At 37.0% G+C, this 24,463-nt stretch overlaps 1 protein-coding gene across 15 annotated transcripts in view; it reads left to right on the plus strand.

Moving 5' to 3' along the window:
* The window catches only part of fryl (furry homolog, like), a 105,400-nt gene that overhangs the window by 22,293 nt on the left and 58,644 nt on the right, over nt 1-24,463 (plus strand). For 5 of the 15 annotated variants that reach the window (XM_051875695.1, XM_051875697.1, XM_051875702.1 and 2 more), the window contains exon 1: nt 1,734-2,424. The exons of 4 other annotated variants lie outside the window; for them this stretch is intronic. In XM_051875695.1, coding sequence (XP_051731655.1) covers nt 2,217-2,424 — 208 coding nt within the window. In that variant the 5' untranslated portion in view covers nt 1,734-2,216. Of the gene's footprint in view, nt 1-1,732; nt 2,425-18,128; nt 18,633-24,463 lie in introns of those variants that run through there. 6 more of the 15 variants (XM_051875703.1, XM_051875704.1, XM_051875705.1 and 3 more) reach the window with 4 other exon arrangements.

The following is a 24,463-nucleotide window of genomic DNA, read 5'->3' on the forward strand; positions in this document are numbered from 1 at the left end:
GTATGCACGCACGCACGCACGCACACACACACAGTTGGATCAGTCTGAACTTATTTTTCTCATTCGCATGCTACTTAAAGCTTATGTAACACTATTAATTTGTTGGTCACTAAATATCAAAAGGTGTTTTTGCCAGAAACATTGACAACACTATCATAGAGATTAAGAGACTATTTTGGGCCACTAATAACAATCTGTGTGCATTTGTTTTGTCTGCTGGCATTTTTAAGGAACTGAAACATTACATGGTTTGCTTGACATGTTCACACAGAGCTTAAGGGTGTGAGCGTTTCCTGTGAATCATTTGTGCACACTTTTTTTTTTTGGTTCTGTCTGTCTTTGTGAGCAATGAGTCTTATGAACGAATGAGGTTATATTAGGCCACAGGAACAGAGAACTTTCTGTATGGGGCTACTGAGGTCATTTCCTCCTCCTGGAGCTCCTCTCTACCCTCCAGGTGGCACTGTAGATGTTTTGCATTTTGAGAGTTGTTGTTTATTTTGACTAGGGATGAATTGTACTTCACATATATGTATGATATATTATAATACAAACTTTTACAGTTTGAACCAATTACAACATTTATAAATATGCTACCGTTCAAATGTTTGGGGTCAGTAAGATATTTTTTTTTTTTTTTTAATGTTTTTGATAAAAGTCTCTTATGCTGACCAAAGCTGCATTTATTTGATCAAAAATACATTAAAAAAACAAAACAAAACTGTGAAATACTACAATTTAAAATATCTGTTTTCTGTTTTAATGTACTTTTAAAATGTTTCATGACGATAATGATGTGTGTGTTATTATCTGATATTTGTAAAAGTTATTCATTCTTTTTACATATCACGGATCTCCCACAACTCCAAGCTCTTCCAAAAGTCTGTTATAATGTCAGTGGTGCTGTCAGTGTATTGAATGGAGGTTCAAGCACTAAGAGTTAGTGTCATTATTACGACGGCCATTGTCAGCAAAAGCAGCCTGCTCATTTGAATATGTTACAGTGAGTCAGCACAAAGGCCTGCCATATGCAAAATGCCTCCCAACATGAACATTTCCATTGATTTACCTCAGGACTCCTTACATTTGTCCAGCCAAGTAGAAAACTCTTGTATCTTGAATAGTTCTCTTGAATCACTGCATACTTTTTCTAGTATGCACTTTATTTGTCCAAATAGTCTTTATATAAGCATGTTTGTGTTTTTATCAAAGTGAAGTTAGATACGCGTGTATCAGCGAGCAGTCAAGCAGATCAAACATGCCACATAAACTAGTTCACCCACTGCCCTGCTCCAAACTGGAAGTGAAACCAGCAGTCAGTGTGCGTGGGTGTGAGACACTTTGTCTGTTTGACAGCATGCCTTCTGAGCTATTTTTTATCCTTTTTTTTTAAAGGGAAATATGTAAGGGAAGTTATAGAAAGTGTGTTTGTGTGTGAGAGAAGGGGGTGTGAAAAGCAGCTCTAGTTTTAAACCTGATAAAACTTATCAGAGTGCAGCAGCGCGCTGAAGACGCCACGCCTTCTCACTTTTTATTGTGCACTCCCTCGCCATCAGAGATGGATGAGTCTTCCTCCCTCCCTCCCTTCCTTAAGAAAGGAGAGATGTCTGGGCGTGGTTGGTAGCTGCTGTATTTTGATTGGCCACTCTCCCAGGCGTACGTTATCTCCCGTTGGACACGTCCTGGCTCCGCCAAGATAATGCACTCTAGCTGAAAGGCTCCACCTACTGTCATCACATCAAAGTGTTCAGTCCATCCTGCATGAACAGACAGGTAGTAAGGTTGGTCTCTCGCTGTGTAAAAGCTCAAGTGAACTTTGGGTTTCGTTTTTGGGAAGTGCTCACAGCTGGCCTGTGGCATGTGGAGTACGAGCAGGTTGAAGAACACAGCGGCTGGATCTACAGGTGCTCGCTTGTACCTCATTCCAGGTTTTGTCGTCTTGGATCTACCACCAACAGCTTCTGCGTTACGACAAGAGACCATATGCACTTCGTCTGGGTGGAAGTGTATGTAGACACTTGGTTTTAACTGACATGACAAAGAGGAACCTGCAGTGAAGTCAGAGTTTGACAAGCTGTGGTTTTGCCTGGGTGGAGACATTCTACAGTCGTCTGTCCAGTCACAGACAGCCTGATTTCTCAGAGGTGATGGTGGGCGGCAGGGCCGTCACTGTGCACCCGCACAGGCGCCTGGAGTGAAAGTGTCACAGTGCAAACATGGAATTCCTCAAGAGCCTCGTTCCCACGGTCATCTCCGGGGACGGCGGGCTGCCGGCGACGGACGCGGGGGGAGTGTGGCCGAGGGAGACGGGCCCTCGCTTGCTGAGGATGAAACGGCTGGTTTCGCAGGCCAATGAAGAGGAATATGACGGATCCACTCCAACCAGCCGACCGGCTGTCCGTCTTCAACGACATCGTGCCAAAGGTACAAACAGTAAAGATGAAGAGACGGGTATTTCAAACATGATTCTAACTCTAGTAAAGAGAGGACTGTTTGATTAGGAGGTGTGTGCGTGAGGTGTGCGTGTTTGCACTTTTTGTTTATAGTTGGACTCTGATATAAGATTAATCACAGACAAGAGAGAACAAGCAAATGCTTTGTGTAACCGAACCGTTTGCAAAGTCGTAAGTTGAATTAGTTGAGAATTACATAAAAGAGTTTTTTACAAAATCAAAAATCGAATACTATCGGAATTATTTCAAGCATACAAATACAGAAAGGATGTAAAATGCTGCCTTTTATATCCCTATCATTCTGTCCTTCATTTTTTTTTTTTTTTTTTTTTTTGCATCCATATTGATCTGAAGCAGGGAGATCTGGGTAACTGAGTGGTTAGATTTCATAGCTGCATTATTTCTTAATTTCATCACTCTGACTTTACTGGCACTGAAACATGGTAGTATTTTTTTTTTTTTTTTTTATAACATGACAACAATGGTGTATGTGTCGATGTGAGTCATTGTTAGTTTCATTTCCCAATCCTTAGCTATGACAGCAAGACTTAAAATATTGTTATACATGGTCACCATATCACTACTTTTTGAAGATTTATAATAAATGCTGTTCTTTTGATGTTTATATTCATTAAAAAAATCTTTAAAAAATAAAAATATTTTTGCACAAAAATATTAAATAGCACAGCTGTTTTCAACATTGATAATAATAAGAAATGTTTATTTAGCACCAAATCAGAATATTAATGATGTCTGAAGGATCGTGCGACGCTAAAAATTCAGCTTTGCCATCAGAGGAATAAAAAACACTTTTTAAAATAAGTATATATTCAATTTGAAAACCGTTATTTTAAATTGTAACAAAATGTTTAATCAATTAAAGGCAACCCTGTTGAGCATTCACTCAAAAAACATAATGATACGTTGGATTTACTTATCTTTGTCAACAGGTTCCACGTAACTTGGTTATGTTGCATTTAATTAACTATTTATTTCAGTAAACTTAAGTTTATTACATAAGGTTACTTCATTGCCATTTAGTTGAAGCAGGTTAACATTCTTTGTCCAAAACTATTAAGTTCAATTATCCTAAAATTATCATCAAACAAGAATTAAAATAAGTAATTCAGTTTAATTGATTAGTTTATTTAGTGAATGCATTCAAGATAAATTTTTACAACTTTTACAAAAGTTATCTAAGAATAATACTTTAACAAAATCTTTACTCTGTAAAGACTTTCATTGTTAGACATTAGCCAGAAGACGGTTTTGCTACATCCCCATAGTTGTTTTTTATTATTAAAACAACTTTAATTCTTGTTAGCAGGTCCTCAACCCAAGCACAAGCTCAACACTTCACCACAATGGTAACCCCAAAACTATTAACATAACAGAAACTTTTAAATACCAACATAATAGAACAGTAAACATTAAAAAGTCTCTCCATTTTCTCATCTTGCTAAAAACTGCTTAAAATAATACTTTATTTCAACATTTAATCTCCCAGATCAGCCCAGCAAAGCATAATGGGAAGTGAAAGTCCTGTTTGAGTCCTGGTTGAGTTTACTTGATTGAAACATGTATTTTAATATGAAAACATCAAGTTAAGTCAAAAAGTAATTGTTTCAAGTCAATTTAACATGAAGCAATTAAATTTAAACCGGAAACCTAATACAATGGTGTTGAATCAAAATAAGTTATTTAAATAAAGTGAACAGCATCAAAAAATCATTTTTATGAGTGTTTGAGACTTCTTTAAAAAAACATTAAAATCTTACTGACCCCAAACTTTTGAACCGTAGTGCATGTAGACTAGGATTGATGTCTAGGTGTTGCTAACTTGAGAAATACAGTGCATTTTAAGGATGGGCATTTTTTAATTTTTCATTTCAAGTATTGATAGCTATAATGAAAATATTTTAATTAAAACTCTGTTATGAAAATTTGTTGACAAATAAAAATGACAATATGAATATCAAAATATGAAATATAACACTGCTAGATTATCAATTATGCATCAGTGTTTTTGAGAAAAAAATAAATAGCTGCATGAGGTGAAGTTGAAGAGTGAAAGAACACCAGTAAGCTGAAACCGACACATCCTAAATGAGATAAATCAGATACCCTAATACACAACATAAACATAATATTACAACTTGTATCTGCACAAGTGGACTCAAATGCACGTGAGCTTGAACTAAGTTATGTGCTTGTCTGAATGTGTAACTCCCCTTGTGGATGCGCTTTTCCTGTAACAACGCGCTGAAACACGGGGAACTAAAGCACAAAGAATTCACAACATTCTAGTGTTCTCATTATAATAATATGTTTATGGCAGATTGGTTCTGCACATCTTGCACGTAACTATATTCTCATATACTTTATCAAATGATTCCAGGCATCCCTGCACAAAGCCATGACGAAAAACGTTTTTAATCATTAATCGTCAATAAATTGAAACATTGTTGACAAAATATGAGGAGAAAAATAACATTGGTAGATTATTAATAATATCATCAATGTTTTTCAAAAAGAAACATCTAAAAGAAATATGACTGTGTCTCAAATAACACAATCATAGTCAATAATGTCGAGCGTTGCATTTGAGCTGAAACTGAAAAGTGACTGAACACCGGTAAACTGAAGTTATTTGCTAAGCGGGTTAATAAACTCAACCACACGCATCCTGTATGAGATTAATCAGATATATACAACATAAAAGTGATATTACAACTCAGATCTGCACAAAAGGATCTGGATGCACACGTGAACTTGACCGTGTTTGTCTGAATGTGTAACTCCCACTCTTCCTGTAACAACAATGTGGAAACACTGGAAACTAAAGCACAAAGAATTTACAACATTCTATTACATTAGTGTTCTTATTATAATGTTATGTAGGCTATATGGCACATTGATGATTCACATCTTGCATTTAACTGTATTTTCATGATCAAAGTGATTCCAGGCATCACCATCCATAGTTTCACTTTATTTCGCCCGTCTGGAAGGCATGCTGTCCTAACGCTAACCAATCAGACCTCAGGTACCGCCCCAAAATGGCACAATAAACAATCAGGAAAAAATGAAATTATATTTATTTTAAATTAATAAAGGTTTTCACAGCGATCATCATTTTCATGATCTCTTGTCGCTGTCACGTCCGAGTACTCATGCACATCCCTACAGCATTTCAAATCAAAATTGACCCTTGAAGTGCCTGATCTTCTTATACATGGTTCATTGTTGCATACTATTCTAAAGAAATAATGACTAATCTTTCATCAAAATGCAGCTGTAACCAGGCTCTTCCCACCAACCACCATGTCATATATAGACCACTTTTCATGATCCTTTCATCTGGTCAGTTCCCAATGGAGAAAGTCACACCCTATCTTTTTTCCCGTCACATATCCTGTTTAATTTGGAAATCTGTCAGATTATGAAGTAAAATTGCCACTGTTGTTTTATTTTGACATTTTGAGCTATGTCGGCTGATTTACTAGAAGAGAAATCAAGGTTGACCCTAGACCCGGCCTGTGTTGAAAGGGAAGTGGTTTCTCCTGTGAAGAGAGACTGATAGTTAAGTTGTCCTACGGTTCTGCATATAATCAGGGAAGACAGTGTTTGTTAATGCACTCATAACTTGGCTGCAGGAAGCAGATGAATGCATTTGTGACCATAAATGTATTGAAATGCCTCCCCTGTAGGGTCATGTGGGGATACATGAGGATCTTTGTGTGTCATTCATGGCTGATCCAACTACGACCACTCTTCTTGGTATGCCAGCTCCTTGGCTACAGGAAAACAGTGTGGGGAGTGTGATGTTGCATCACTGCATGTGACTCTGCATTCAAAATGCAAATTGTCCACCACGCATTCAAATATGATGGAAAACACCAGTTCAAACTGGACCAAAAGTTTTTTTTCTTTTTTTTTCCCCTGTATCCTCAAAGGCTGAGATTCTCAGAGTGTGTGTTGATAAATGAAAATACAGAGGTAGTAGTCCGTGTGAGTGTGTTAGTGGGTGTTTACATTGCAACCAAACCACACCTTGCTCTCCCAAAATTGATGAGTCTTGAGTGTTCAGGCAAGGATTTAGGTAATGTTCCTGCCAGGACATGTTCATGTTCCTGAGTTTCCTATATTTTTTTTAAAGTAAATAGGGCTGCAATTCAGTATCACTTAATCTGTTGAATTAATATTTCAGTAAATCTGATGTTCTGCAGCTTTCTTAATGCTGCCCTTCAAAAATGTGAAAATAAATATATATATATATATATATATATATATATATATATATATATATATATATATATATATATATATATATACACTACCATTTATATACTACCATTTATATGTTTGTCGGTAGGATTTTTAAAACATTTTTTTTTTTAAAGAAGTTTCTTATGTACACGAGCTGCATCTATTTGATCAAAAATACAGTAAATACTGTAAAAAAACAAAACATATATATATATATATCATAAATCATAAAATTTGTTTAACTGTTTTCTACTATAATATATTGTAAAATGTAATTTATTCCTGTGATGACAAAGCAGCCATTACTCCAGTCTTCAGTGTCGTTCTAATATGCTGATTTGCTGCTTAAGAAACATTTTTTTATTATAAATATTAAAATAAAGTTGTGCTGCTAATATTTTTGTGGAAACTGATACATTTTCTGACAAATAGCAAGTAAAAAAAACAGCATCTATTCGAAATGGAAATCCTGTAACATTATAAATGTCTTAAAGTCTCTTTAAAAGTATTTATTTCTTTAAAAAAAAACAACTACTGACCCCAAACTTTTGTACGTTATGTATGATATGCATTGTCTGCAAAAATGATTTAAAATGTAAAATTTACAGTAATTGACAATTTTTTTTTTTTTTTTTTTAAGAAATTAATGCAAAAACAGTTGATTGTGTTGACTTTCAGTATTTTTTTTTATTGTAAATTACTGTTCTATAAATACATAATTGAGTTGCATTTAGGATTTCAAGTTTCATTTTGGTTATTTAAAACTTAAATTGGATGTTTAACACACAGCTGTTTTGAAAATTGAGAATGCAAGTTCTCTGCACAGCGCAAAGTCCTGATAATTGAAAATGAAATGGTTGTCTTGTCGATCATTTTCATTAACGATTTTATTGAATTAGTTGTTACACAAACAGCTCTCATTATTGTACAACAAACTATATAGGCCTTAAACAGAAATTTCTAGTAATAGATTTAACCCTAAAGCTGTAGAGGCATATTCTCATTAATCACTTTTGATTTGTTTCTGAATGGATATTGAATGAGTCAGCATTGCCATTTATTTTTCTTTGGTTTAGCAGGAACATTTTTCTGTTTGGTTAGCTAGTGCCCGTCCCCAGCTCAACCTGTTTCTTCACCTGTAAAGCAGCTTTACAGACACAATCACACCTGCCCTGTTCAGTGTTCTGCTGCTGCTGCTAATATTATGGGTGTTTTGATGGTGCTTCTGTTTGTGCTTCTGCTCGTGATGTTGCTGTGTGCACATGAGCCGTATGCAGGAAGAGGAAGGATATGGCGACTCTGCAGTATGTTATGTGTCTAATATTGGTCCCCCTCAAGGGCCTTGCAGGGCTGGAATCAGTGATCACACACTCAAACAGACACAGTAGTGCTTCAGCCACACGCCTCCTCTCTTTATATCTCTCTATCACTGCAGTCATGTGATCAGACTTCACTTCATTAAACTACAATGGAAGTTTATCTTGGAAAAATGAGTGCTTGTGCATGTGGTGTTTTCTTTCAGGCAGCATGTGATTCATAATCAAGACTGGAAGAGCAGAATTTCAAGTTAAAAACAGGCCACACAACAGTTCATAAAGTTAAACACTGTAGTTGACAAAGCTGACAATATATAAATAACTTTCATCAGCACTGGATTGTATTTATCTCCCTCCTTTCATTTTGTCTTTCACTCTTGCACTCCCTTTTGATTGTTTGCTCTTATACTCCCTTTTATTCATTTGTTCTGTTGCTTTGTTTTATTTGTTTGTTCATTGCTGCTTTATTTCTTTCACTTTCTCATTATTTTTCACATTTTACTTTCTCTTTATATATTATTCATTTCCTTTAGGGAAATTCACTTTTCCTGTTTTGATTGTGTGATCATTCCTTTTTATTTTATTTTGTTTCACATTTTTGTTTGCTTTCTCTTTTGCTTGCTTTCGTTCATTCACTCTCTTTCGTTCATTCGCCCTCTTTCATTTGATTGTTAATTTTTTTTTATGTCATCTGTTTGTTCACTCTTCCCTTCTTTCATTTGCTCCCCTTTCACTTATTTGTTCTTTTGCTTGCTTTCGTTTGTTTGTTTATTGCTGCTTTTCTTTCGTTTTCTTGTTTTACTTTTACTCATTCCTTCCTTCATTTGTTCCTACTTTTTTTTTTTCCCATTCTTTCCTTCAGTCTCATCCATTTGGTCTCATTTGTTTTTGTTTCTCTTCTTGTTCATTCTTTATTTTCTTTAATTTTCTTGTTCTTTCTTGCATGTCTCTTGTCCTTTTTTCCTTCCTTTGTTTCTTTTTGTTTGTTCTTTCCTTCTCTCCCATGACTCAGCATACTGTATTTAGCCGTGTTTTGTCAGTTTTTGGGATGGAGGGTGTTATAGAGATCTGGTGCTGATGTGTGTGAGTGTCTCTGCTGACTCAGAGGTGCGATCAGTGGAAATGTTAGGCTAGCACGCCCACTGTCCCTCTCTCTCTTTCTCTCTCTCTCTCTGAACACACTGGGTTTCACCACTTTGCAATAATGTCTCTTTCTCTGCGGAGTGTTGCTTTGGTGCTGACAGGTGCGCTTGTGCTTGGCATGGTGTGCAGTGTCCTGCAGTCTCTAGCTTGCTTTGCTGATATGGTGTTGTGATTCAGCTAAAATGTTTTCGTTTGGGACCGACTTCTAAACACCCAGCGGTTCATGCGCAAACTTTAGTGCTAATTCATCAACACTTGGCTTCCATCATTACCGGAAACAATGTACTTTTGTGGCAAAATCAGGTTTGGCAACATGTTGAAGTTTGTTTAACATACCAGGGCCTGAATTTCATTTTGGAAAATACTGGGGAATTCACCCCTTAGGTGACTCTTCTGGGCAGGATTTTTTAATTTAAGGGGGAATACAATGGGGTTACAATTGTTACTTATGAGTTTACACACAACACAAGGAAGCTTGATTTAAACTGAACATCAAGTAAACAAGAACAAATAAACACATTACAAGCTGAAGCACAAAAAAATACAACAGAATAAAAAATACAAAAGAAAAAAGTTTTCAGGTAGGTCTAACAGTAGCCTATTCAGGTACAGCAATACAACAGAAATTAAATATATCAAATGTTTGATTGTATATATTAAATACAGATTAATCCTTACAATTAAAGCTACTGAAGTTATTCTGTCAAGAGCAGTGAGTGATTTTCGCTATTTTCGCTATTTTTTTGTTTTGTTTTTTTGTTTGTTTGATTAAAATCAATGATAGCAGCAAGTTTATTAGGTTGCTGTTACTTTAAGAGTGAAGCGCAGATCCAATATAGTGGTACACAAGATCCGACTTCTTTCTCAGCTCTTTACGTAGACATAACAGACTGTGTTTACAAGGACACTCACTGAGATGGGCATTTTGACATAATTTTGTGCGTTTATAAGCTGTAAAAAAATAAGCCATGACTAGTTTTACAGGCGACTTTATATGAGTGTGCGTTCTGGGTATGAGCTCACGGAATACCGTCTCTCAGGCCCCGTTTACACTAGTGCGTTTTTGTTTTAAAACGTCGCTTTAAAATGAAAACGATCCTCGTCTACACTGACGTTTCCACAGCGTTTCAGAAACGATCTCCGTCTACACTACAAGGCCGAAAACGCATGTCACATGACTGTTCATGCACACTGGGCATGCGCGTACAAATGTAAACAGTTGCCTCTTGCGTATGTAGGTAGCTGCAGTATTAAAAAAATGCAGAATTTAACTGCACAATGGCTGCTAAAAATTACAACAAAGCCAGCAAAGATTGCAGTTCAGTCTCCATGTTATTGTTTACACGCAAAATGCAATAGTGTAAACGGGGCCTCAGAGAGCGCGAGAGTTCTGAATGGACTGAAATGGCAAGTCGTGCAAATGATAAACTTTGGTAAAGATGCAACAGTGGCCCGATTGGGCAAGTGACAGTTCTGGCCGAAACACGAGGGAAGGTCCTGTATCGCAGTGTGCTGCTTGCTTGTACAGACGCGATGTGATTATGTGATGCCATTTGCGCATGTTGAAAGAAAGAATCACTTGTTGCTATTTGTGAAATGAAGTCTCACAGAAAGAATTACTGAAATGTTCTGATCATCTGAGTGGATCAATTTCCTCATTCAGCCCACAAGCTATAGTGAATAAATGTTTGCGGGAATATCCCGCATTATAAACGCAAAACTTGTGAGAATTAGTAAAAATATGCGCAATACCTGCAATCCTGCTCCGAAATTTGAGCCTTGCATAATGTGATCATAGGTTTGGACAAGACGTTTTGACCAGAGAGAGCAATGTAGGCCAATAGTACAACCCACTGATATCATTAACTGTATCACTGCCTCATTTTCATTTATGAAAAATTTAATTTGGTGTCTGTGCTGTCTAAGTACATTACTCAGATGGACACTTTACAATTCATACACATTTAATTACACAGTTTAATTTCATAGGCATCATTACACATAAGATATCCTTCAATTAAAACATCTGAACATTGAATTGTTCCTTACAGGAATTGTACTGTTTGCCAAGGGATTCATTTCACCTCTAGTAAACCAACATAAACTTGTTAAGATCTTTAACAAGGAAATGTCTCAGACGATAATAAGCCGGTTATAGGTTTAAGTTTGTGCTGTAGCTTGCACAGCTGTCTTTTCTTTGTTGTCTGCACTTTGCATCATGGGTGATGTAGTTTTACACAAGGGAACCGGCTTTGCACTGTCTTCCACTAGAACCTTCAGCAAATAGTATAACCAGATTGAATGACTGTTCATATTGATCGGTCTCTCTTTTTTCCTCATCCCTCTCTTTTTTTCCCTCTTCATCACTCACCCTCTCTCCACCTTGTTCCTTTTTTGGCTTTCCTTTTCCCTATGCTGGGTGCTATAATTCACAGTACAGGAAATGCACTCTCACTGTGGCCTCAGGGGATTTGAAGGGCCTTCACAGACTGTCTGTCTGTCAGCGTATGCCCTGCTCACTGTCCAAAAGCACTTACCGTTTGTGCTCTCCTGAAACATCAGCAGTTGATCTCTGAACAGAGTGCCTGTTTTTATCTTCCCTTTATGCATTAGATTTAAATGAGGATGAATTTTGCTGATCTGGAGCAGAATCTGGTTTAGATGCTGTATGTCTGGGGTTGGGTTTGTGTTGATGTGTTTCTGATCTGGATCAGAATATGGTGTAGTAGAGCTACACAATTAATCATTAAAATATTGCAATCTTGATTCAAACACTCTGTGTCTATTAAAGAGTTAGTTCACCCAAAAATGGAATTTCTGTCATTAAGTACTCACCCTCATATTGTTCCAAACCCGTAAGAACTTCGTTTGTCTTCAGAACACAAATTAAGATATTTTTGATAAATCCGAGAGCTGACATAGAACCAGGAAGCGCTGCACTGTGTATACAATGTCAACAGCATAGGAGACCGACAGGGAAGAGAAGAAATTGTTGAATAAAGTCATTATTTTTGTTTTGTTTTTGCGCACAAAAAGTATTCTAGCCACTTTATAACATTTAAGGTTGAACCACTGTAGTCACATGGACTATTTTAACGATGTCTTTACTACCTTTCTTGGCCTTGAAATTGGTTATGACATTGTTGTGTATAGGAAGGTCAGAAGCTATCGGAGTGTTTGAAACGACATGAGGGTGAGTAATTAATGACAAAATTTTCATTCTTGGGTGAACTAACCCTTTAAACCTTTAACAAAATCACATTTGAACATTTAAATCTGCATTTGCACTGCCGCAGAGAGAGCAGTTATCATATAGGTATGAAACGGCTTCACAAACAACACAGTATTTTTATGTCTGTTACAAATATTCCTATTATCACAGAAGTACTGGGATAAAAGTTTGTAGTTTAGATATAAACACTGTAGTGATCAAAATAGAGCAAATCACCTTTTGAGAGCAACTCATAAAGATTGTATTAATTGGTTGTAACAATTACATTGTTACACCAGTAGGTGGCGAAAAGTGACTAAAAACACTGATTCATCCAGTAATTAAAACAAGTGAAGTATTTATAAGTGAGTCAATGAATTGTTCATTCAATCCGATTTTGTTTTAATAATTAATTTAAATGAATTAAACATTTTAAATAGACTGCAACAATTAACAGTTTGTCAGAACTTCTATAGTAAATTATTTTGTATAGTTGTCTGTTCAGAATCGTGGGAGAATTGTGATCTTTAGTTATTGTAGTTACTGTACAGCTGGGATGCAGTTTGAGTATATTTCTGATCTGGATCTGATCTGGTTTAGTTAAGATATACCTGGGATAGGGTTTGAGTTTGTCTTTCTGATCTGAATCAGAATTGCTTTAGCTACTGTAAATCTGAGATTTGAATTGTGTGCTTCTGATTTGAATTTGATACTGAACCAGATATGATTCTGTTACTGTAAGTCTGGGGTTTGTTTGAATGGATATATTTATGATCTTGATCAGAAGAGTTGTGTTTGACTCTGCATGGTTTTTCTGTATATTAAAGTACTTGGTAACAGTCGCACCCTGTTGACAATAGATCAGCATTCCTGCTGTGTTGAGCAGGATCCTACTGTTTACCCTAAACTGTGTGTTTGTTTGAGAGAAAGAGAGAGAGAGATGGCAGTCTTTGGCCATCATGTGATTCTGGACTGACTTATTTTACTGGGTGTGGTGCATGCAGGAACAGCCAATTCGCAAACCTAGCTTACACAAAAGTGAAGAGATACTCTGCTTTGTTAGTGCAGAGGGACAAAAACAGATAGTAGGCTATTAGTTGGAATGAGCATCACTTTAATGTCACGCAGCATTCTTGTTGCATTGCCATGTTCTGCCGTCATTCACCTGTTCTCAGATCAGCGCATAGACAGAGATAGACAGTGAGGTCACTTTCACAGGAAGTTTTTAAAACAAACATTCCGATCAGTTTTTTCCTGATTTTCAGCACCACAGATTGAAAGTCTATAAGATTGTGTGGAAACGGAAAACTGAAAACTGACCTTCTCAGAATTTACAAGTCTTTTGATTTCTCACTTATATGAAATCTTTTACTCATTCAGCCAGGATATTGGAGCGGTTCCAATCAGCGTATCCATGAGCGTAACTGCATATAATGTGTTTGTTTGTGCATGTGCGTTTATGTTTGTGTGTGAGAGTGGAAACCCTGCGCTGCAGACACAATACGGGCTTTTGTACCCAGTGTTTGTTTACAATGCTGCCTTCTCACTTTGCATAACTCCAGCAGGGAGGGACAGTCAAGTGATGGAGAGAGCGGGTGAAGGAGACGGATAGAGAGAAAGAGAGATTGTGAGTGGTATCAGTGGAATCTGTTTGTGTGCACTCTTTTATCTCGTCTCAGGCCTCTGGTCAGATGATGTCATGTACTAATGTCTTTATGATCAGAGGTGACGGGGCTTTGGAGACTAGGACTTTTTTTTTTTTACTGGGTATCGCCAACTACCTTACATTACATTACCTTTACACAATGTGGTGCTAATGACACAATTCAGTACAGCTGTGTCATAATTGGATCATGATTGAAACTGTGCCAAAAGCGTAAGACGTATTTTTTCATATCTGGTATCAGTTACAGTCTGTTTTCATGCTGTTTTGTTTTTCACTGTCATAGAAGTGGCTCTGGGAAATGCAGTTTGCAGAGTTTCTGCTTGTAGATGACCTTATTCTTCATTTAACCATTCTTGAATGGATCTAAATTGTAGATCTATATAATAAGGTTTGAAATACCCCATAAATGCTTCATGTGGATTTCTGCCTTTCTAGACTGTTGATTGTCGCTAGGATGGAGTGATATGGCTAAAAAAATCTTTTTATTGTATTTGAAATTTATATATATCTCAACATTTCAACAAAACAGCCACTGTTGCCAAGTAGATTCAAGTAGATGTTTACTGAAGTGGTATTTTAGAATTATTTATATTCTAATATAGTATTTGTTACTATTTAAGTTAGCTTTCAATTTTATATTTTCAGTTTTCATTTTAATTTCAATTTTAATTTGAGTAAGTTTTAGTAATCTTGTAATGTGCTTTTAACATTTCTATTCTGTACTTTTATTTTTATTTTAGTACCTTAACTTATTTTATTTCACTTTTTCATCCAAGTTATATTTTTATGTCAGCTTTATTTCGATTTGTGAAAATGATTTATAATAGTTTTTCATAGTTTTAGCCTGTTAGTTAGCTAAAACAATACTTGTTAGTTAACAATAACACTAGTTCCATGATGTTGAATAGATGTTTCACTTACCATTTGCATTTTATATCCATCAATATAACAATAAACAGGGTTATCATGTTTGTTTTGCACTAAAACATTTGAATAATAGTATGTAAAATGGATGAGACATTTAAAATATGAAGCATGGAGACATTTTAAGGTGGTGATACAAAGGAAGTGTTGAATCCAAGTTTTGCATTAATTTATTGAAATAGTTTGAACTAATTCACAAAAATGTATCACTTGACTCTTGTAAGGTTTTTTTTTTATTTTTTTTTTTTTATAATTTTTTGCTACTGAAGTTTAAATCGCAGGTGTTAGTAAAACCGGTCTTAACACACTTATACTCATGAGTCATGACAAATAATCTAATTTAAATTAGAACAAAATGGCACCAAAAAAAAAATCATTAAAAGCATTGCGGTATTATTATTATTATTATTATTATTATTATTATTATTATTATGAGAATTTAGTGTATCGCCCAGCTCAGGTAGCGGTGCAAAAACAAAGTAGTCAGTTTTGTCCATCATGATATATAATATATGTTTTGTTTTTTTTGTTTGTTTTTTTTTATGAAAATTGTGTCATTGTGAAAGTATGATTAGCTTACACTATTTGTTTTAACCATGTCATGTAAGATCAGGGTGTGAGTCAGCTCTGTCTGTCTGATCTCTCAGCGCTGCTCTCTCATTCTTCAATTAATAGACCCGGACTGCCGCACCCTCTTCTGCAAGCAGGGCATCGGTTACCTCATAGGTCAGGCATCGCTCACTCCAGCTGTGTGTGTGGATGTCAGTGCGTCAATGTAAATTGCAGGGGTATGATTTTTCCAAGCAGTCACACGCCTGCGTAATGTATACTTTTTGAACTTGGGGGAAAATTCCAGTATTTTTAGACAAGCAGTTTCCTTTTTGGAGTAGAACTGGATGTTTAATTGCTGTCTTACTGACAAACATAGGTATGTAAGCTGCGTCTGAAACTTATTGTAAAAGTGCCCAGTCGTTTTGTGAATGAAGGAACCACTGAAGCATGGTTTCCCAAACAGGGGTTTGCAAGGGAACTGCAGGGGATTTGTGAGTTGTTGAAAAGCTAATAATTAATTAAACCAAATTTAACATTAAAATGAACAAATGAGGTTGCACAATTAATTGAAGTAAAACTAAAATAGTGATATGTCTTTTATCAAATCGTAATTATCAAATGAAATGCTGTTTCTCATGAACTCCATCTCTGCAAGCGCTGTGAGTTTAACTTGCATTTGAGAGTGCAATGTATGCTAGGTTCACTTTATTTACATTCACATTTGCACAATTTCCAACATTTTTGTGGACACAAGTTTACAGCATTTCACCAATATTCCACCAAAATAAAAGCTTGAGTGTCTGAAAGTAAAGAACGTCAAATGTCTTATCCGAAGGACGGTGCTTGTTACAGTACTGTGTCCCTGTCACTATACTGGGGAATTAGGACCCACACAGACTTCAGGGTGAGCACCCCCTGCTGGCCTCACTAACAACCTAGATTTCCCAGGAGGCCTCCCATCCAGGCAGAGTGCTTCACGCGGGCAACTGCTAATATTCGATGTAACTGGTGGACGTGGTCATTTGCAATCTGGGTGCGGGTCGGGAAACAATTGGCACGGCCACGGGCAGACTGCAGGTCCAATATCCAAGACTATTTTGGTACCCACAATTCGGTACCCTCAATTGGTACGCTTTGGTACCCTCAATTTGGTACCCACTGATAGGCAGCGCTTTCGAATGGGTCCCGGGCTTATTTGTGTTCACACTGTGTAGTCTAAAGAACGGCAAAAGTTTGTAATTACAACGCAATTTACAGCATTGAGAAAAGTCTTTGGCGCTGCAACTGAAGTGATTGATAGCTTCAGTCATTAAGGGAGCGCTCTTTGCTCGCTTTCTGTATATCTATTCGTATTTTTAATAAGTTTTATTTTTCATGCTGCTAAGAGGACCAACATGTATAGCCTACATGCAGAGTTTCAGGATAGACAACAGCATTTAAATGCAGAGTGAAATCTGCTGAAATATCACTGATATTATGACAGTCAAGGCTCATATTTGGCCATATATGGCTTTTAATTTATGGAGACCTCTAAGTGTCTGTATAGCCAATGGTGTGATTTGAATAAATGTGCATAATTATACACATTTGTTCAAAATAGCCTATATGGGCAGATTGTATACATGATGTAGGCAGAAGTTTTATATTGTTTACACGACAGATGCACATTCTCATCTTTTTTTCTTTTAATTATTACCATGTTAGGCTGCGTGTCTATTTTTCAACTCAGAATGCATAATGTTGGTTTGATTGCTTGTGTTACATGAGAAAATAAATAATTTTTATCACTACCTGATGTAGTAGATTTTGAGCGGGTGCGGTTCGGGTCGAATGGGTTGGGTTGGTACGGAATTGAATTAGTTTTGCTGTCCGATAACAGGTTGGGTGTTCTGTTCAGTACTGCAGGTGCTAGGCATGTGCGGGTTTACCAAACGGCTAACATTCAGGAACCCCTGTCCTTAAGGTTCAGACCGGTTTCCAGGCACCATAACATTGTCTTTATCTAAAACAAAGTAATGTGAGCTGTAGAGATTGCCAAACAAAGATTTTAATCGGTGGTGGGTTAAAGGATTGTTAGTAGACATTGGCTGTGCCTTGTTTCCTTCCATATACTGCTTTTCAGCCGTAGTGTTTGAGTCAATGATACTTACATCACCTCTGTCTCACACACCCCCTCTAGATTCCAGTCTCTCTCTCTCTCTTTGTCCCTCCCTCTCTCACTTTACTGCAGTTGGTGGTGACAAACAGGAAGTGTGCTTTTTCACAAGCCTCTGAGGAAAAGGATGGAGAAAGAGAGGAGAGAATGAGAAAGAGCAAGGCGGGAGTCGTAATGACATGTATTTGAAGCGCTGGAGTGGATCCAGAGCAGGCTAGCAGCGTGCTGATGACATCACCCTCCCCTCCTTCTATTCTGCCATTGAAACAAACGCTCTCTTCACAGAGCGAGAGAATAAGAGAGGGAGGGAGACTGAGAGAGAGAGCCAGTAGTGAGTGAATGAGAGCGGCTGTTTATCCGCTGGGCTCTAGGACCCAGCGCGAACAGGAAGAGTTACGCGAGCGAGAGAGCATTGCTACTCTCTGCTGAGAGTCCATCCTCACCATTCCCTCTTTCACTCAGACACTCACACATTCCCGGAACAAAGTTTCCCCGTGCTGCATTTCAGGCTGGACGGAGCGGATGATACTGCCGCATGCCGTCTGAGGACACAACTTAGTCTTGTTTTTGTTGATTTTCTTGTCGCAGTCCATCTTACTGAGGTGCTTCCACTCTGCTGGATCCTTATGGGCCTCTCAGAGCCCCGCAGCTGATCTGAGTGTGTGTGTGTATATACACACACACATGTGTGTCAGTGCGCATTCAGCAGCATGCGCTTCTTCACAAGCCCAGGCAGAGACTGAAACTTTGCCTGCCTGCAGGCGAGAAGGGATGCGCGGGTGAGCACGACGGACGTTTGGAGCGCAGAGCCAGCGGGACTGGCTGGAGAAACCAGTGCCTTCTTTTTACCCACAGTCCTCTGGTGGCGTCATGCTGAGTCTGCAGGATTCTGTGTTCTTTGAGATCAGCATCAAGTCTCTGCTCAAGTCCTGGAGTGGGAACTGTGAGTAACACACACTGATGAATACACTGTGTGCTTTATGAAGATGAAGTGTCCAGCTTTTGCATATATAGTCCAGGATGGTGCATGATGGTTCCTTAAAAGTGCTGCGACAGGCCTGCATACGCACCCTCCTCTCTGCATAGATGCAGATTAGTGCGGATCGATGTTGGTGAATGTTGCTAGTACCTGGAATTAGGTTCGCTTATGAGTTGCGTGATTGGAGCAGAGCACATAATTGACTTAAAGGATGGGTCAACAAACGTTTTACAGGGTCAATAATATGTTTTGACCTTTTTCAACGTGTAGCTTGAGCTGTACCACTTGATGTGTTCAAAACACATTCACATTCTCCCTTGGGTCCAAAGGCACTTCCCGATGGTACACGTCTGTGTGTGCGGCTGCTGACTCTTGAGTTCTGCAGTGTGGTTCTGTCATTGTCTCTTGCTCCTCGCCAGGTTCTTCACCTTGTTCTCTGTCCTCCCTTCATCTGACCTCTTTGAAGGTCTTGGGTTTCACATGATGATGGGCTGACCGCGTAGAAAGTGGCATGTAGGATAATGGTAGAAGAGCCAGTGAAGAGTCCGATCAATGAAAGGAAACATTAGCAATCCCAATGGAGAAAAAGAGCAATACGATCATAATCATACACACACACACACACATCTATATGCATACATATACTTTGTTTTGTATGTTTTAGGACTTTACTAGAGTCTTCTGGGCCTATTGAGATTTGATTTGTATACAGTTTTGCATTATGAGAATATTAGAGGATTAGACCTACATGTTTATGTCTGCAAAGTCATAAATTTGATTATTGTGAAATCAGATTATTGTATGTTTTTGGAATTAAATGTAATGATTTGCACATTCACATTAGTTATAGGCTATTCTAAATATTTTATTTTATTTTATTTTATTATTGAAGTTAGACTTTAATTTTTCCACTTTGCCTCTTATGAACATAAAGTTCTCAACGTAGTATGATTTCAATTTAATTTTATTATTTTTAGTTTATTTTATCCCTAAAATTACCTTTTTTTTTCACTTTGCACCTGTTATGAACATGCAGTTCTCAGTGTAGTATGATTTATTTTATTTTAGTTTTTATTTTAGAGTTTTCATTTTTATTATTTTTAGTTTATTTTATTCATAAAGTTACCAGTTTTTTTCACTTTGCGTCTGTTACGAACATGCAGTTTTCCACTTTGCATCGCACACAGATGCCCAAGCAATCCATCGGTCCTTTTTTTTTTAGCTTTTGTTTTTTAAAATGCAGATGCTTCATTTTAGGATGTATATGGAGTTCTGTTGGTCACTGTTGACTAGGGTTAAGTACATCAACAGCTAGTAACGTCCAGCATTGTTGGAGAAATGTCACTTGGATTGGCATGCAGTAAGTCTCTCCCGCTTTCGCTCCCTCCTCTCTCCAGTCTTGTGTGTTGTTGCCAAGTCCTGTGCGTTGGGCCTCTCTGTTCAAACAATGAGGAGCGAGACCTAGTTTCAAGAGCTGGCAACATCCAACTGAGGCAGTAGACTCTTCCAGTCATCCCACTGCCCATCTCTGGTTAGAAGTCAGGTCAAAGACATAACTTTGTTTCCAAATAACAGTTACTAAATAGAGTAAACTGCAGTTGAAATGTGTGTTGTATGTAGGTCTGCAGATAGACTCGATTGGTGGAATCTGGGCATGTTGAGACACTGCAGAAATAATGTTGACACTTTATTAGAGCCAAAGCAGATTAATCTCTCCGTCTTTCAAATACACAAACACAGCTCCTTTACACTCCACCATGCATGAAGCAGGTGGAAGCCCACCATGGAGAAAATAGGGAAAAGTTTTGGTTGAAACAGCTGCATTTTTTTTTTCTTCATACAGAATGTTAGAACGCATACATTTATGTTGCATTCTCAGTGTTTCCACGAGGACCGCTACTGTACTACTGTCATGACGAAGTAAAGCCAACTGTCTACTATCTCTTACAAACAACAAGAGTGGAAGTCATTCATTTCCAATGGAATTTTTGTGTCTGACTTGAGCTTTCTTCATTGTATGAATTAAATATACATTTATCCTTATTAAAGTTACAAAAGTTTACAGTCAAGAGTAGTGAGTGATTTTTGTCTTTTGTTGTTTGATTAACATTAAAACAAACAGCAGCGGAGCAGGAATATTAGGCTGCTGTCACTTTAAGAGCTGCACAGATCCAATATACAACTGTTTACATTCATTTAAGACTTAACCGACTATGTTTACAAGGATACTCGCCAAGACGGGCATTTTGATGTAATTTTTTTGTGATTTAGACGAAGTGAAAGAGAACTCGATTCAGTATTTGTGTGCTGTCTACACGGCTTTTCATGTGAACGCTTTGGATGTGTGCACACACAAAACTTCACACAGTGAGTTCTCTTTCGCGTCTTCTTGCGCTTGAATATTTAAATTCGCAAGGCTTAAAAACACATGCAAAGGATAAACTTTCGTTAAGATGCACCACTGGCCTAATTGGGACAGTGACTGTTCCATCAGTTGTCCCGAGCGTTGTTCACGTTGTGCAGTCCTTGTTGTCGAGCCCTGCTGTATTATACAGATTTAATTTTAGCAGTTATTTAATTATTTTACCCAGAGAAAAATGATGGATTATGCAACAGACATTATACAACTCAGTGCCTTCATGCAGTTAATTAATAATTGGTTTGTTATATCAGCCTTTTTCATGCTATAGCCGATATGCTGATGGCCAATAAATATCGGTGATCGATATATCGGTGCATCTCTATTTTAAATGTTTGAACTTTTGCAGCAAGACCATATGTGACCACCTGACTGGATGTGATGTATCTAATCAAAACTAGTAGCACAAGATGAGAATTACCAATATCTTTCACTAAATGTTATTCTTTAAACACTATTTTTGTAAAATGAGCAATTATGAATAATTATTTCAGAAATAATTTTTATAATTACAGTATCTCACAGAAGTGAGTACACCACTCACATTTTTGTAAATATTTTATTATCTTTTCATGTGACAATACTGAAGAAATGACACTTTGCTACAATGTAAAGTACAAGACATTTTCACTTAGGGGTGTACCCACTTTTGTGGCCAGCGGTTTAGACGTTAATGGCTGTGTGTTGAGTTATTTTGGGGGGACAGCAAATTTACACTGTTATACAAGCTGTACACTCACTACTTTACATTGTAGCAAATTGTAATTTCTTCAGTGTTGTCACATGAAAAGATATAATAAAATACACTTCTGTGAGATACTGTAAGTAATTATTTTTTAGGGCTAACCAAAGTAAATGTGCTCTTTTCGGTCATTTGTTTGTGTGTGGATATATTCATGCTTTATTCATTCTTACCATGGTGAATAAGCGAAGGGTAATGGCTGAAAGTTCTCTATGACTACCACTGTGGGTAGAAAAGCACCAATCATATAAAAATGTTGGAGATTTACATGTTTATAGCTAACTACCTGAATTATAACACATCTGGTTTAATGGGATATGATGGCAGACATTTGAAGGCAACTCTTTCTCCCTGTTGAGTGTTGAAGTTTGTTTATGACCGCATTAGCACAAGAATGCAGGTTAAATATGTACAGTGCAGTGCATTGGACAAGCATTCATTTTCCTGTATTTGCATTCTTGTTTCTTGTACTTCAGATTAATTTGGTTGTGTGGAGTGCAGAATACAGTATACACACTGTATACATCAACATAATTTGGAGCAAAAAATATGCAGCAGTCTTTGTGTCTGTGGCGTGCAGGTTGCTCTGGCCTCACCTGTGATGATGCAGTTACTTCATTCAACTTTTCATTCCCGAGCCCGGTCTTTAAAACCTAAACTGCGTCAAGCACACCGTCACACACTGCAGTGAGTGAGTGTATCGGGACCAGTGATAGCTTCTGTCTGTGCTGGGCTTTAACTGAGTATAATGCAGATGATGATGTCATTCAGGTTATTTGATCTCCGTGTGTGATCGGCCTGCTCTCTCTTAGACAGACCGCATCCACATGACTCTCCTGGAAATCATATTCATGTGTGTGTGACTCTGTTTGTGTCTCACTTACCCAATTAAAGCCATATTTGCATGGCTGGGACTAGTTTCCCTGAGGAGCATAGGTAAATTTTGTGTTCTGCAGACATACAACTCCCAGATACGTACTAATTTAGTTTCGAATTGTCTGTTTTTGAGCAAGTTACCCACTATTTTTGGCTTATGAAACCAAAACATCCACAGTGTGTTGAAGAAAATTAATTGTTAAATTGCTCTTTTTTTTTTTTTTTTTTTAAAGTTAGCTTTGATCTAAAATATTTAGTTGGCTTGATTTTGATCTTGTGAGCAAATCGCTCTTATGACTTCTTTTTTTAGTGTTATTATCAGTGTTGGGGGTAATGCATTACAAGTAACACGAGTTACATAATCAGATTACTTTTTCCAAGTAACTAGTAAAGTAACGCATTTACTTTTAAATTTACAAGAAAATATCTGAGTTATTTTTTCAGTTAAGTAGTGCAAGTTACTTTGTTTTCATATTTATTGACTGACAGCTCTCTTGTCCCCATGTTGAGAGAAATCGGGAGTGAGGTACAGAGGCGTTGTGTGAACATGATGGTTATTGTAGTTCTAGACTAAATGTGAACATGCATTTACTCCATCTCATTTGCACAAAAACAGATTCAGTATTCCTCAAAATGAATAAAAACAGTAAAACACAAACTCAGAATATTACACAAACCTGCACTAATTAAATGTTAAATAATGCAAATATACTTTATGTATTTAATCTCACTTTATTAACCATTGCCTTTGCTGCTGACCTTCGATGATCCAATTCAACCATACTAATAAGCAAAAATTACTTTAGATAAACATCACATTTGTATTTCTTTCTTTTTTTTTTTTTTTTTTTTTTTGTTGAAGAGTGCTGAACTTTCTTGTCTGTGCTGCACCCTCTACTGTACAGGTGTGAATTTGCATTTCCTTCAGCCTGAGGCTTATTCATTTCACTTGAAAGGGCATTTACATTTGCTAAAAATAGAATAACTTTTTTCTATTAAAAACAAGCAAGCAAGCAAGCCCAGATGAGAAAAAGTAACGCAAAAGTAATGTAATGCATTACTTTCTATAAAAAAGTAATTAAGTAATGCAATAAGTTACTTTTTTTTTTTCATTATTCTTTTCAAAAAGATGTTTTATCCGCTAAAGAATTGGATTGTTTTTAAACAGTATAATCCATTGAATGCATTGTATTCTCTCCCTCACAGCCTCGTTTTCATTCCTGTAAAAAATTAATTGTGGCTCTACCCTGACTAGGTCTATATGTCTTAAATAATAAAATGATTTTGAAAAGTAATCACAAATTACATTAAATGTCATGTAATAAAAATTCATTGATCAAGCTATTATGAGTTCTTTTAAATGAATCAGTTAAACCGATTCACACATGCATCGTAATTATTTAAGATTGCATCGATCTGAAATCAGAATCAGAAAGAGCTTTATTTCCAGTACTTGGCTTTTCCTAGTGGAGCTTACAGTATACAAACATAACTATGACAACAATACATAATATAAAATAAAAAAGATAAAATCACCAAATGATTTTTAAAAATCAAAATCCAGCAATCACAAATGACTAGAAATGTCATGAAAATTCAGAAAGTGTGACTTAAAGGTCATTTAGAAACTAATCTTGTCCGAATGGTGGTTGGTTCAGGCAGTATTTTCAGGGAGTGGGAGTGCTAAAGCACTCAGTGCTCAGCTGTTTGAGTTCACATGCAGTCAGGGAATCATGTCTTGTGTAGCTCAGAGTATCA

The sequence above is a fragment of the Ctenopharyngodon idella genome, chromosome 20, assembly GCF_019924925.1.
Source record: "Ctenopharyngodon idella isolate HZGC_01 chromosome 20, HZGC01, whole genome shotgun sequence".
NCBI classification, from domain to species: Eukaryota; Metazoa; Chordata; class Actinopteri; order Cypriniformes; family Xenocyprididae; genus Ctenopharyngodon; species Ctenopharyngodon idella.